The sequence below is a fragment of the Aotus nancymaae genome, unplaced genomic scaffold (genome assembly GCF_030222135.1).
Source record: "Aotus nancymaae isolate 86718 unplaced genomic scaffold, 86718_ANA_hifiasm-v0.15.2.pri h1tg000059l, whole genome shotgun sequence".
NCBI lineage: Eukaryota > Metazoa > Chordata > Mammalia > Primates > Aotidae > Aotus > Aotus nancymaae.
In genome coordinates, this window is record NW_026988473.1 from 29,951,522 (window position 1) to 29,967,115 (window position 15,594).

Genomic DNA, 15,594 nt, shown 5'->3' on the forward strand with positions numbered 1-15,594 from the left:
CAAACAACTGAATTAAAAAATGGGCAATGGACTTGAATCAATGTTTTTCCAAAGAAGATATACAAATGGCAATAAGCACATGAAAAGATGCTCAGCATACTTAGTCATTAGGGAAATGCCAGTCAAAAACTACAATGAAGTACTACTTCACATACACTGGGATGGCTATAATAAAACACACACACACGCACACACACACACACACAGAAAGAGAGAATAACAAGTGTTGTTGAGGATGTGAAGAAATTGGAAGGCACCCTCATACATTGCTTGTGGAAGTGGAAAATGGTGCAGCTAATTTGAGAAACAATTTGATGAGTCTTCCAAAAGAAAAACATAGAATTACTACATGGCCCTGCAATTCCACTCCTAGATATTTATGCAAAAAAAAATTAAAAACGGGTACTCAAACCAGTATATGTACATGCATGTTTAATAGCAGCACTATACATAATAGTCAAAAAGTGGAAGCCAAATATCCATGAATGTCCATGAAGCCAAATGTTCTATGACTATAGGAACAAATTGTAGTATATACATACAATGGAATGTTTTTCAGCTATGAAAAGGAATGAAGTGCTGATAATTCTACAGCATGGGTGAACCTCGAAAACATTATGCTCAGGGAAAGAAGCTAGACATAAAAGGTAACATATTGTATGATTCCATTTATTTGAAACATCCAGAGTGAATGAATCTATAGAGACAGAATGCAGATTGATGTTTGTCATGGGCTGAGGAAAAAGGAGACTAGGGAGAGGCTGCTTAATGTATAAGTGGTTTTACTTTGGAATGATGGAAATGTTTTGGAACTGCATGGAGGTGGTGGTTGCACATTTTGAATCTACTAAATGCCACTGAGCTGTTCACTTTAAAATGGTTGATTTTATGTTATGTGAATTTCACCTCCATAAAATATTTAAAAAAAAGACAAGTGGAGCAGAACCGATTTGCCCCACTTGTTCCAGCCAAGGTCACCCTAGCTCAGCTGACAGCTAGCTGATTCCAAGACATGTGAGCAAGCCCAGCCAAGACCAGCAGAACAACCTTGCTAATCTGCAGACTCATGAGCTAAGTAAATGCTTATTGTTTAATGCCACTGAGTTTTGTAGTGGTTTGTTGTGCAACATTACTGTGGCAAGAGGTACCAAATATAGTTAGCTATTTGTACTTCTTAAATGTTATCACATAATCTTATTCACTGGTTAGACAGCTAAATTCTGTTCCTAAATCTTAATCCTTTGTATTGTCAGAGTAATCTCCCTAAATATCCCTCAATTTTTTTGTTGTTCAAAATATTACATATCAGGACAATCTTCACATTCTCGATTTTGACATTCAAGAAACTTCACAATGTGATCTTGCTCAGTCATCCAACTTAATCACCCACAACTCACAAGTACCCAACATGGACCTTGAGTTGTAGCTAGATCAGTCTCTAATGTTCCAGACAGTTTAGTGACACGTGGGATGCCCAGCTTCCTTACCCTTTTTTATGCTATTTTATGCCCACTTGGAATAATCTTCCTCTTCTCCATCTATTCAAAGTTCAGCAAGTTGCATCAGTTAGGATATATTATATTATTATATGGTAACAAATGACTTCACAACTTTCAGTGTATTATTTTGCCATATAACTCTCAGTGGCTTATACAAAAGTATTATTTTTCACTCATGCTACATGTTGGTGTGGGTTGACTGCCGCTGCACTTGCTTATGTCAAAGCAAGTTACATGCCATCTTCTTAATTCAACAGTGTGAGGATTGTATGGCCCTTCCTTGGGGAAGAGCATTGCAAGTGACACAGCTAAACCTAGCATGAATAAGGTGGGAAGTGCACTTTTCCTTCAGAGAGGAGCAGCAAATACTTTGAATAATAATGGAATACACTATATTAGCTCTTTTCTAAAATTGGTATTAGTTATATATTGCTGCATGACAAATTGTCCCAAAATTTAGCAGCTTAAAGAAAAAAACACATATTATTTCTCAATTTTTGTTGGTCAGGAATTCAGGCATGGCTTAGCTGGGTTCTCTGAGTCTTTCACAAGGCAGGTCAGCCTTCAAAGTTTAAAAATATTATTTAAATCCTACCTTATTTAGTTTGTTTACTAATACCTTCTTTTCATAACTTCTTTGATTTTATCTGTATCATAAACCATAACATTGTTTATATAGATAATATTTCTGTTTTGTGGATGGTACTTATCTCTTTAAAGAGAAATTTTTATTTTTTACTCTTAAAAAAATCTCCAAAACTCTCCTAATAGCTGATGAAACTGGGCATATGGTAGATCTGCAAAAATATTAATATTCAAAATAAACAATTATTAAGCATAGTCTATGTTACAGTGCTTAAAATAGTAAGAGATGAAAATACTTTTAGGTGAATGAGTTAATTAGAATTCCAAAATTTGCTTTGTTGAATTAAATTTGCAATGAATTACTCACCATTAACTGCTTTTTGTTGGTAGTTCTGATACTTAATGATTCACTGACCACTCTGAGTAGTATTTTGCTATATTCTATAGAACTTTAAAAGCTAGAAGATTCTCATTTTTGATGCCCAATGTAGTATAAAAACAAATGATAATGATGATTCTTTTTCAATATCTGCTTCAGAACAATCTTGTTGATTGATTTACTTTTGCTCTCAGCATCAGAAGGGCCTTTAGTGATCACCAAAATCTCACTTTGTTTATGAATCTCCTCTAAATTGTCTGCAACAAGTGTCCATCCCATCACACTTGTTCCATTTCTGACAACTACACTTTCTCTAATAACTCTGTTTTATATCTAACTGAAATCTGTTCTTTTAGATATTTATCATTGGTCCTGAAATTAATTCCTAGTCTGTGATTGCCTTTCATATATTTGAATATGTTTCACTTAAGTGTTTCGAAGTTAAATATCCCTAGTCTCTTCAACTGTTTATCTGGCCCTTATCATCCTGCTCACTCTTCTCTGTTCTGTTTAGTTATTTCAGTATTCCTCCTTGTGGGGTCCTAAATTGTACACAATTTTCCAGGTCAATCAATGCTGAGTAAAACAGCCCTACCCTCTCTTCTTTTTCCGGGTCATTATGTGACCTAAAATTGCATTATTATTACTATTAGACGCATTATATAATTGATCTACATTGAACTTGGAGCCAATGAAAACCCCCAAATTTATTCTCACAATTTGCTTTTAAGCTACTTCTTTCTTATCTTGTACTTGTACTGCTAGTTAGTCAGACGTGAGAACAGAACTTTACATATGAATTCCTACTAAACTTCTACCTCTAAGATTTTTATTTAGTAGTTTAGACTGTCCAGATATTTCAGATATTTAATCTGTCACCTGGGAGTTACTAGCTTCTCCCATCATTGTTTTCAGTTTTAAATTTAGTCAGCATACATACCAACTTGACTTTGTCTAAGTTATTATAAAAATATTGGCTAGGTTGTGATTAGGGCAGAGATTTCCAGTATGCTAATAGTCTTGCTTCAGATTATATTAATCCTCCAAGAATATGGTTGTTTATTTAGTGGAGTCTGCAAGCTCACTTATCTCTAACTTAGACACAAGTGTTTTAACTTTGTCATTCTACAAACACAATTTTAAAAATTATTTCATTCTTTCATAGCTTGCATATTTTACCAATATTTTAATGTATCATGGTCTGAATGGCCTTCATGGTTTGGTCCCTTGGTTCCCAACTTCTCTATCTTAGTATTACTGGTTCCTTCCACTCTGTACTCAAATCACTTTGTTTCTGTTCCCCAAACAGTCTCCTTCATGCCCCAGTACCTTATCACATGTTTTCTCAGCTTGGATTTTCTCTCACCCTATCCTCCTGGCAGGCTATTGCCTACTCATATTAAGGTCTTTGTTTAAATATTACTTCTGAGAAACTTCTTGACACTCTCTTACTCCTATTCCCCTTACCTATCTCATCTAGGATGGTATATTTGTTAGGGTTATCCATAGAAACAGAACCTGTTTATAGTCTCTCTTTCTCTCTCTCTGTCTCTGTTTCTCTCTGTCTCTCTCTCAATTTAGTTTAAGGAATTGGCTTATGTGATTATGGAAGCTGAGAAGACTCAAGCTCTATAGTTGGAAAGCTGGAGATCCGGGAGAATCTATGCAGTTACAGCGCGAGTTACTCAGTCTTTTTGTTCTGTTCAGACCCTCATTTGATTAAATGAGGCCCACCAACATTAGAGAGGCCAATGTGCTTTACTTAGTCTACTGATTCAAATGTTTATCTTGTCCAAATGTTTAATTATCCTCACAGACACCCTCAGAATAATGTTCAGCCAAATGTCTGGGTACCCTGTGATCCCATCAATTTGGCACATAAAAGTAGGCATTACAGATGGTTATCCCTGTTACATTAATAGCACCCACTGTATAGTAATTATCACAACTGCAATTAAAAAAAACTTCTTGGGGGAGTTATTTGTTTAATGTATGTCTTTGTTCTAGACTGTAAACTACATGAGGGTGAAGATTTTGTAAACTTCTCTGTATTCCCGTTTTTAGCACAGGGCTAAATAATAGAGTTGATATTGTAAAATCGTTTAAAAATTAGGGATACTGCCTAACGTAAGTGGAAGATTCAGGCACTGAGAGAGGGTCTAGGTCTAGTCAAAATCCTTCTCCCTTCTTGGATGCTCTAAAAATGCCTAGTACTATCATTGTACATCCAGCACTGCTCTTGTTCTCCCAAATGTGGAATTCTGCAATAGCCCAGACAGTCTAGGCTCTGGGAACAGCATTGCTGGCGGTGGGGGTTGGAGGTGACTCAGAATGGTATAAATTGCAGCCTATAGTCAAGCCCCAAGCAGGGGTGTGTGTGTGTGTGGGGGGGGGGGGTTATTTATTCACTCTGATTCCTCTTATAAGTTTTTTCAGGAAAGACATCGTGAACCAAGGTAGCATCCACTCATAACTTTTTTTTGCCTTGTTTTGGATACTAAGTAATATAATTCTCTTTGACTTCTAAATAGAATCATTTAAAAGCAAGCAATCAATAATTCTAAATAGAGGAATTAAATAGGAGGTTTGTAAACATTACATGTTCTCCTACGTTGTTTCCTACAGATAACACTCATTTATCTGGGAAGGGGCATACAGATTTGGCAGTACCTTTCTTAAAGACGATAGATGGGCCGGCTGTGGTGGCTCACACCTTTAATCCCAGTACTTTGGGAGGCCGAGGCAGGCAGATTGCCTGAGGTCAGGAGTTCGAGACCAGCCTGGCCAACATGGTGAAACCCCATCTCTACTAAAAATACAAAAATTAGCCGGGCATGGTGGCAGATGCCTGTAATTCCAGCTATGCAGGAGGCTGAAACAGGAGAATTGCTTGAACCTGGGAGGTGGAGGTTGCAATAAGTGGAGATCATGCCATTGCACTCTAGCCTGGGTGACAAGAGTGAGACTTCATCTCAGAAACAAACAAACATCAAACAAAAAAAACAAATAAATACAAATAGATGGTAGCCACAGTGTATTGTGATGTACTTCCCACTGGAAGCAATAATGGTTATACGCTGGTGTTGGAAATCTCAAGCTTCATGTAGAAGATTTCCGCAAGAGTCTTTCTCTCTGTGTTCATTAAATATTTGTTTAGTAATCAATGATCGCATGTTGGGTCTTAATGATTACTGTATGTTTTCCTGAGGGTTCACATGCCATTTTATAATCTGTTCTACAACTTTTAGAGAATTCAAATCAGGCTTATGGATGAAGTTTCTTCTTTAAGTGTATTTGCCTCTCTTCAATTCTTGAGTTCCTTACCGTTTACCTTTACTTTTCAAACTTTATGAAATGTAAAAATTTAGGTCTCTTGCTGAAAAAGGGTGCCAAGTGCTGGCGGTAATTAATCAGTCCTTAAATCTCTCTAGGTCAAGACTTGGTATACACAAAGGCAGCCAGTTAAGAACCTGTTGTGTAGAAAAGATGCTACTCAGGAAGTCTTTATTCCTTGGAATTGTGGTCTCTGTGACTTTGCCTTGGTTCCAGGATTTCTCAGACATGGTTCTCAGGGTCTTCTAGTGACTTCCCAGCATAAGACTTGATCTACCCTTGTTGCTTAGATCAAAAACAGAATGTGCTTGAGTAACCACTGATTTATATTTTTACTATTGATCTACAGAGGCTATCAAGAATTTTGATAAGGCTTGAGTTTCAAAAAAATGTTTTAGTGGCAGTTGGAAATCTCTGATTATAAATGGATCACTGTCATCTTTTATTAAATATGTGAAGGCAGAATTATGAAAGTAGTCTAATCTATTTGTAGACTCTTTAATATTTGTCAGAAATTCCCTGTTGAAATCTTTAAAACATAGGCTCTCTTTCATATTCATGAAGATATAACCATCACTCCTAGGTTTTGTTGGGGTAAACTTGTTTTAGTCATTCATGCAATTTTTAAATCAAATCCTTGCTTTGTCAAAATCCTTGTCTTTCTTTCTTCTGGTTTTTATATCTCTTATTTTTCAGCCTTAGAACTCTGAAGCTAAAAATCCCATTCTGACTCTAATGACTTGTCCATGATCCCAGAAGTTTATTATAAAATATATTGTAATAAGTATAATTGCCAATGAAAACAAACAGCCTAATTGCTACTACCTGTTATAAAACAATGCCTTACATAGCTCTCAGCATTTAAAAGAACACCACTCAGCAGAGATTTTCTTTCTCCTAAGAGCTTTTAAAAGAGAGAAGAAATCATAGACAAAAATATATAAAACACTAATTGTAGAAGATTCTGTCTTTCTGAAACAAACATGAAGAAGTAAATGTCAAAGGGAATCCTCCATTTTCACTGCTAAATGATTAAGGCTTTTTTTAGTCTGTCACATTTAAAGTATAAATCTCTCATGACATAAATATTTACATCTTAAATAAATCATTAAAATGTAAGTAATATGTTGACTTAGCATTCACATTCAAGGGCACCAAACTGTTTTACTCACATTAGCTGACTTCCAAGTCTCTCTCAATTAGTTATGTTTGTTCTGGGTATTATTATTATTATTCCTACTTTCGAGTCTTGAAAAAAAGAAAAAAGAACAAAAAGGTTAACTACATTTTTAGGTTTGTATTAATGTGACTGTACAATGTAACAGTACATTTTATAATTAGCTTCCTTTTGAATGTTATTTACATATGTAAATGCTTTGTATAATTAATTTTATTCTTAAGTTTTACTGTGTTTTCTATTACTTATTTTCTGACTGAGTCAAAAGTTAATTTGTGCTTCATTTACACTTGATCTTAGCGAAAAGGCCGAGAAGTGTTGATTTGTGCCTCATTTAATACCATTCAGGTTAAACTTTTTGGGATAGTAATATAAATACAAATACTCTAAAGTAATAAAAATGTCAGTTATTAGATCAAGTAATTATATAATGACATTTCTAAAGACCATTACTTCTGTTTTGTGTTAGATTTATTTGTTGAGTTCTGTGCATTATAATTCCTAAAAGTAACTCTAAGATAATACTTTAAATTTTTGTACAGAGCTTTAAAGTTTACAAAACTGTGTCATGCATATTCAATTTTATGTATTGGTATAGGCCATGGCCACATAAAAATATACTAGGTATAATTAATTCTCAATATTTCTTTAAGTAATTGTAAATTGCATGTATACCAAACCAATTAAGTTATTTCACATTACTACTATATATCAAATATTTTAGATGTCCAAGAAATTGAGTTCACAAAATCCTTGTATTTTCAAAGACACACACACACACTATTATTTTTGTTGAAGGGAAAAGCAAGATCAGACAATAGAATCCCAGCTTATTTCTACTTGTATAAATCAAGTCATTTAAATAAATGAATTGTGTATACTGACCTGTTCTACCAATGTGCTACTGGGGATGTATGAAAAAAAGATGTGCATGGTGGTGGAAGTAGAAAGAGGCATAAAGCGTATTGGAAAACTACCAAATGTCCCCTGCAAATGGGCCCTATTCAGAATCAGTAAGCGTATGATGAGTGAAGTGCTTTTGAATATCGCCTTTAGATTCCATGCTGTTACAAGGCCAGCCCTGAACATGGCAACTCTTATTTCCACACACAGTACCTCTTCACTCTCAATTTAACCCCCAAATCTGATGAACCCATTACTCCATACTTGATTTCATGGAACAAGGAGTAGATATAGTTACAAATGATCAATCACAAGCCGTGAACCAAAGCAGCAAGGCATTAACAATTCACACCATTTCGGTCCACTTGCTCAAGCAGAAGATGTGCCAGCATATTTAATGCACAGCTACTTCGTTCAGTTTAAGAAAAAAACATGACTCAGGCTGCATTTTCAAAATGGAGAGGACTTTCTAAGATTTCATACTTCCTAAGCCTTAATGTCAACATTTCATCCACACATCAGCAATTAAAATAACCAGGTGTTTTGTTTAGGTCATAATGTCCAAATTAAATTTTACTCAGGTAAAAACAATATGACCTATGAAATTCTTCCCTTCAATGCATCACTATTCTGTTTGATCCTATCATACAAATCAACGTCTCTTACAGCAGTATTATAACACTGTAGACCCCACAGGCAATATGCCGTCAGTTTAATAGGATCACTGAAAAACTAAAGCAGCTGTGAAAGATTGCTCTAAGTATAGCAATCGTGTGCTTGTCATTTTGTTCAGTGGAGGAAAATCCAAATTTGGGTAGGCATCGGTATTTAAGAAAATGACTGCTAAATCTTTTCTCATAAGTACCTTAGGGACAATAAGATTTGACATATAGCACGTAAACAAAAGTACACAGCAGCTGTTAGTTCAGTTTTGTTTGGGTAAAAATACACTGATATACATCAAGCAACAAAGGAAACAGTATGTTCTCCATCATTCAATCTTTCCTGCAGACCATGCTTTTGAATGGTGTCTGGTGGTTGTGGGACCAGGAGCTTTCCAACTATTACCTAAAGCTGCATAAGGAGCATTAAAAACACACATACCTTGGCACTAGCTCAAACTCTCTGCAGGCATACTTCCTGGACTGGGAAGCAGTCACATCTTAGTATCTTTTAAGAACTTAACTTTGTTTTGACCAAAGAAGACTTTTTAAATCAACTTCAATAAAAACAATAACCAAAAAAACAAAACAAAACAAATGCCAATTGAATTAGTGGGAAATTTCCAAATATCTTGGTGTATTTCTAAATGATATCTTGTTAGCAATAGCCAACTATTTTAGACGCTGAGATCTGCAACTTGCTGCCAAAGAGTATATAGAAATTTCTTTATAGGTAACTATGCCCCTGGCAGTGTGCTTTTCTTTCATAGTCTCATGTACTCTGACTAAAATGTGAAAATTACAATATGTAAATTATGGTTATGGGTATTATGGGTATTTAATTGGCATGACTTTTAATTTTTTATTATAAGCAAGTTATTAAAGCCTTTGATTATTCCCTGTGCTTCTTAAAATGTTATTAATAAAAAATCCTGATCTTTTTAGCTTTCTACATTAGATTGAAATGCAGTATGCAAAGTGGCACTTTCAATGTAGGATGTTGCTTTTGGAGAGGTATATATATTCCCTAGGTATAGATCATGATAGAATATTCCAATCTAAATCTGATAGACAAATTTGATTAGTTTTGTGGTTTCTCTTTGGAGAGATTTTTGGTTTCTTGTCATGTACTGTTTCCATCGTGTATCCAAGTAAGTAAAGCTTCTATTTTTTTTTGAGATGGAGTTTTGCTCTTGTTGCCTAGGCTGGAGTGCAATGGTACAATCTTGGCTCACTGCAACCTTCACCTCCCGGGTTCAAGTGATTCTCCTGCCTCAGCCTCCTGAGTAGCTGAGATTACAGGCATGTGCCACCATGCCTGGCTAATTTAATATTTTTAGTAGAGATGGGGTTTCTCCATGTTGGTCAGGCTGGTCTCAAACTCCCAACCTCAGGTGATTTGCCCACCTCGGCTTTCCAAAGTGCTGGGATTACAGGTGTGAGCCATCACACCTGGCCAGTTCAAGCTTCTTATCAGTGATGAACTAGTTTTAATATAAGATCTTATTCAAGGCTGAACAGTTTATTTTCTTATTTAGCATTTGAACTCATTTTTTAAGGTTCTTAGAAGAAATTACCTTTTTTATTTAAAAGAGTTATTTTGACCTTAATCTAATATTATTGCTGTCATTTAAATTTTATTATGTGCCTTTTCCTATAAAAGCATGATTTATGACAAGGTAGGATAAAGTACATAAGGGTTTTCCAATGACTTTTAAAAAATACCCATCTCTGGCCTTCTCCTGTCTAATGCTTCCTTCCCAAATCTTCTGACTTTCTTTTTATATTGATTTTCTTCCTTACTCTTCATAATCATAAGGAAAATTAAAACAAAAACAACTTCACATCCTAATTATGCTTTGAAATTTTGGTATATTGTTTTTTTCTTAAAGCAAATTTGGATCAAATTTTTTTAGGTTATAGAAAGTTACAGTTTCTAAATGATTGTGGATAGTTGTAGTCATGGTCTTAAAACTTACCTAGAATACTGTCCACTCATTGAAATGGTTGGATTAATTTTCATTTTGCCCTATAGTTATAACTTGAGATGAAACAAAAGGAATAAAAAGTAATCATCCACATAGCTTTTCACCTTTCCAGGGGTGGAAATGACACCAATGAAATGATTCTATTTGACTGATGTATGCATAATTGCTAAATTTAAGGGATGATTAACTTCCAAACTATTTAATATGAAATGTTGAGGGCTAGCTTAATGAAAATATAGAAAAGAAAAGTTCTTACCACAATCATGCAAACAGGAGGAATCAGGTAGAACATCTGTAGTAAAGGGCTTTCACATGAGAAGAAATGTGTATGTATATTTATGCACACAAATATTAAAAGACCATAGGATGACCTTCTTGAGTGAGGCAATATTTCTACATAGTAGTTTGAAGACAGCGAAGCACATGATTGGAAGGACACAAAAATAAGGGAAAAAGAGAACTCTACATAAAAGTGAAGAATTAACCATTGGTTAAGAGCACTTATGAGCTATGATTTGATGTAGAATATTAGGAATATCCACTGAAACATTTACATAAATAATTCACATCCATGTTAAAATCTACAGTTGAGGTTGAAAAGTCAAACGACTTCTTTTTTTTAAAATCAAGTATTCAATAATATTTTAAACTACATTTTAGGCCAAGGCTCCTTTTTAAATGGACAGTTCTTTAATTCTAACTGCTTAGTAAATACATTTTTTCCAGTATAACATAGGCTAATTTATACGTCCTTTTCAAGTACTTAGGCGTATCATTTTCTTATGTTTTCTGTACCTTCCTAGTTAGTGGAAACATTGTTTGTTCTTGGAGTGTGCTTTGTCTTCCTTTTCAAGAAGATCATCAAAGTTACTAGTTTGCAGCTCCCAAAAAGAAAGAGCCTTCTAATCCCTAGTTCAGAGGCTAACCTTTATTAGTGCTTTCGTGGTTATAATGAGGACCCTGCTTCCTGCAGGGAGATTCTGGAATACTGAACAGATTATTCAACAAGTTCAGAGCAGATTCTGAAGTCCCTTATAAAACCTACTTGTGAATACTGCTTTCTTTGCTTTGCTGTTTCTGGTTTCCATAGTATTCCTAATTATATAAATCATGTGGAACATGGGAGCTCTTTTCCATCCAGTATCAATTCTGACACTGCTTATGCTGTGGTATAATTTTAATTATTTTTCTAGGCTGTATTTTTTTCCAAAATTCTTATGGAGAGTATAAACTTTGAAAAACTTAGAATTTTTGTTGTTAGAAGATCTACTAAGTGCTTTTTTGGAATCCCTTGGGCTGACATAAAGAATCTGAAAGTTATTTTGTGACAAGCGTAGATAGAAAATCTGATAACATTTTCTCATGTTTAAATTCAAGGTTAACTCTAGGGTGTAAATCATTCAAGTTTATCACCTACTGCTGGATTTATTAAACTTTATTTCAATTTAATACCTATTTATGTAGTGCCTTTCAATGTTCCAGAAGTGTATCAGGTTCAATGAGTATATCAACTAAAGGTGTGTAAATTAAAATCTAACGCATAGTAATATATGAATGTGTAGCAATAAACTAAAAGCACTGATGATTCTTAAGCTATGTTTCCTTTGAAAAAAATTAATCAAGATTGATTTGTATTATACATTTTAAAGGTTGAAGAGTTATAATTCTGATATAAGCTTGTTTCTCTTTTAATTTTTATTCCTTTATATGTGATCTTTTTTTTTTAAAGATTGAGGTGTTTATTATGATAAGACTTACAGAGAAGAGCAATTATTCTAAGAGAGTAAAAAATGGGGTTGATAGGTGAATTTCAGGAATTAGTTTCTCAAGTTAGATGAGTGAATTTTATGCACACATCTAAGAAGATGTTTCAATAGTCATTGGCTCATAATTTCCTCTTAACTTTATTTATACTATATTAGTAGAAAAATCTTGAACCTTGTATTCAAAACTCTCCTTAGTGTTGAATATATTAGACAGACTTTAAATTATGCTTTGGTAGAGCGTTGTGGAACTTAGTGTCATAAAATGCACAACTTTTTTACTAAGAGCAAAATTTAGCAGAATACCAGTAGCAAAGGCCATTTGCATAACTCAGCCTCTCAGCAGCTCAGCTGAACCTAATTGTAATTCAGTTTTCAGATTGCTATGCTAGGCCTCTCTGCATAAAATATGCAACATATAACATAACTAACGGCATGACCTATTTTCTTTGCTCGTGATCTATTTAATTCCTTTTTCTAACAGAAATATGTATCAAAATAAGGTAGCCAAGACATGTAGTTATTTTGTATGTTTAAGTTAGTTTCACACGTGTATACTTAAATAATGACCAAGTAAAGAAAAATATCATTTCATTTTTCTGGATTCCCAAGTGTGCCATTTTTATTTCTTGATTTCTGGCTTTTCAGAGGAAAATTAAATCTTGAAACATATTAGCTAGCTGCCATGTTATTATTGGACTATTTTAGACTAGAAAGACTTTATAAGCTAATTGTGTGAAAAAGTATATAAACATGTTTGTCAACTCCTTATGGATGTGACAGTACAGATTCATAAGTAAATATCTTTGATCTGTTTTCAAAATGCATGCTGGAATAGCATTCCTAAATCCTTCACTGGTTTATATTCCAGAAACTGAAAAAAGAAAGGCAGGATAAAATGGTTGCTTAAGATTCTCACTCCCGTTTTTAAACAGTCTTGCCATCCTGTTTTATGAGTTACTTAAGGAATGCAATGAAAATCCTCAAATAGGTTGGCTTATAAATGTGTGGATTATATTTTATGAATAATTTCCAGATGTGATGTTTTAGGTATATAGTCTCCTCTACAAGAAGCTATATACAGAAACAACATGGATCTTACAATTTTATCAGGACAATGCAAGTAGATTTCAGCAAGGTTGGTTCCAACTCATCTGTGATAAATGAGAAGATAAGGCAATCAGTGCACACCATGACACTCTGTGCAGCTAGTTAGGCACACTTCAGAACTATTCAGGTGTGCTCACAAAGCTTATGAGTCTTGCATGGGGGGTGTCTCAATAAAAATACATCCTTCATGGTGGCCACTAGTAATGCAGGAATTGCCTCTCTAAGACTTAACCCAGGTCGGATATAAATAATAGATGTTAAGAGTTAGCTCTGGTATTGGGGCTGTGTTCCAGGCAGACGCATTACAGTTGGGTCAAAGAATTTTTTTCCCTTCTTTTCTCAAATAGTTCCTCTGCTTGAAAAATGCCTGCAAAATTCCATCACACCTTTGCGGGGACCACTTTGGGTCTCTAAGGGAGAAGGTTTCAGCCCCTCAGGAGCTAAGATGTATATCCAAGGAGTTCTTTTGGCCCTGTACCAACGATTAAAGTCTGCAAAAAAATATTATAAACAGGTGAGTCATCCCTTTTTAAAAATTGCTTTATTATATGTTTTAAAAATATACTTGGTTGTATAGAGGCAATGATTGGCATTGTGTCATAAAAGAACTATGACATGTATTTTGTGAGCTCAGTGCCCATTAGGGAGCCAAAAATACTGCTTCTGTAATCTCAAAGCGAACAATAATGAAGCTAATTGTATCTGTCTTTTGGTATAAGATGTCATATGTCTTATCTTTTCTTGCAGCACATACTGGGCAAAGTGAAGTCAACTTTTTATGTGGAAACTCTGTAGATGACTATTTTAAATATGAAAATAAATAGCTCCTAAGTCATTTGAAGGTTTAAATGTTTAGCCTTCTATCTTTTTTCCAGTATAAAATCAGATTTATGGGGACTAGAATAAACAAATCACATTCTGAAAAATGAAATCGTGAATCAACTTCACATCAAGAGTAACTTAACTTCATTTAACCTTATTTAACTTGTCTGTTTCAGGAGTCATAAGTATAGAAACATAATTAGTTTATTTGAGTCAAGTTAAATTGGATTTTGTCCTTTAATTTCTGTGTATTCATTTCATATTTGTATGTGTTTGTGTAAAGGCTGATATTTTTATAACCATGTATTAGGACTTTTGATTTATCTTAAAGTAAAATTCACATTGTAAAGCAGAATAACTGATGTCATTTATAACATAAAAATGGAATTGGCACATTTAAAAAAATCCTTTTTGTACTTGGTTTTAAGAATTGAAACACATATTTTTACCAAGTTAAATAAGGACTAGGTTTATATTTTGAACTGGGAGATTCCAGTTTAGAATTGGGCTCATTATCTGAGACGGAAGACTGCTGAAAAATGAATATCGTGAAAGCATCATGCTATTATTCTCTGCTTGCAGGGGGGAAGGGGAGGTGGGAATGGGAAGTGAGTTTTAATGTTCACACAGCACCTCCTGCTGTCTGGTTTGGAAAAGAACAACTTGTATGACTGAAAGAAAGTGTTGTACTAAGGTATCCAGACCCAGCAAAAAACATCTTCTGATGAAACTTTTGTTTCCAAAATGTGTTTGGTTTGCCTTGTTAATTTCAGCACATCGAGAAACAGGATTAATAATAAGGCTATTCATAATAATACAATGAAAGAAATAAAAGTCCAAACTAATGTTCTTTATTAAGCCACTGTATATAAAAACGTAGTATAAAATATTTTATTGCATTTAGGTTAAATTATTTTGGTTAAAATATTATTTAAGTTTTAAGATATCATGACATTGTAAGATGATCATGATGAATTGCATTACAATAATTTGTTTGGAATTATGTGGTTTGATTCCACTTATTGAAATTTAAAATTATTTAATGTTAGAAGAAATAATGAGACAATTCTCCAATTCAAGAAAAGCACTGTTTAAATCAAATCTAACAACAAACTTAAACATTTTCTAAGTTTGGGTGTTAGAAATAAGAAACATCCCAGAAACTAATGCCAGTTTTTTCTTCTGCTGTCTTAAATTTGTAAAATTTAAATAAGTATAAATTGCTATAGAGCTCTGTTGCATTGTAAGACAAAAATGCTTTCAGAATAAAAATTTCTTTATGACTCAAAATTGATGGAAAATTTATTTTATTAAATATTAAATTATGAACAAAATTTATCATAGTGTCTCTGTAATTGTCTGTTTGGCCACTC

General features: G+C 34.0%; 1 protein-coding gene across 1 annotated transcript in view; it reads left to right on the forward strand.

Annotated features, from left to right (window-relative positions):
- DCDC1 (doublecortin domain containing 1) overlaps positions 1-15,594 on the forward strand; it is a 498,476-nt gene that overhangs the window by 112,225 nt on the left and 370,657 nt on the right. The window contains exon 8 of the mRNA XM_064365537.1: positions 13,747-13,913. Within this exon, the coding sequence (XP_064221607.1) occupies positions 13,747-13,913 (167 nt within the window). The remainder of the gene's footprint in view (positions 1-13,746; positions 13,914-15,594) is intronic.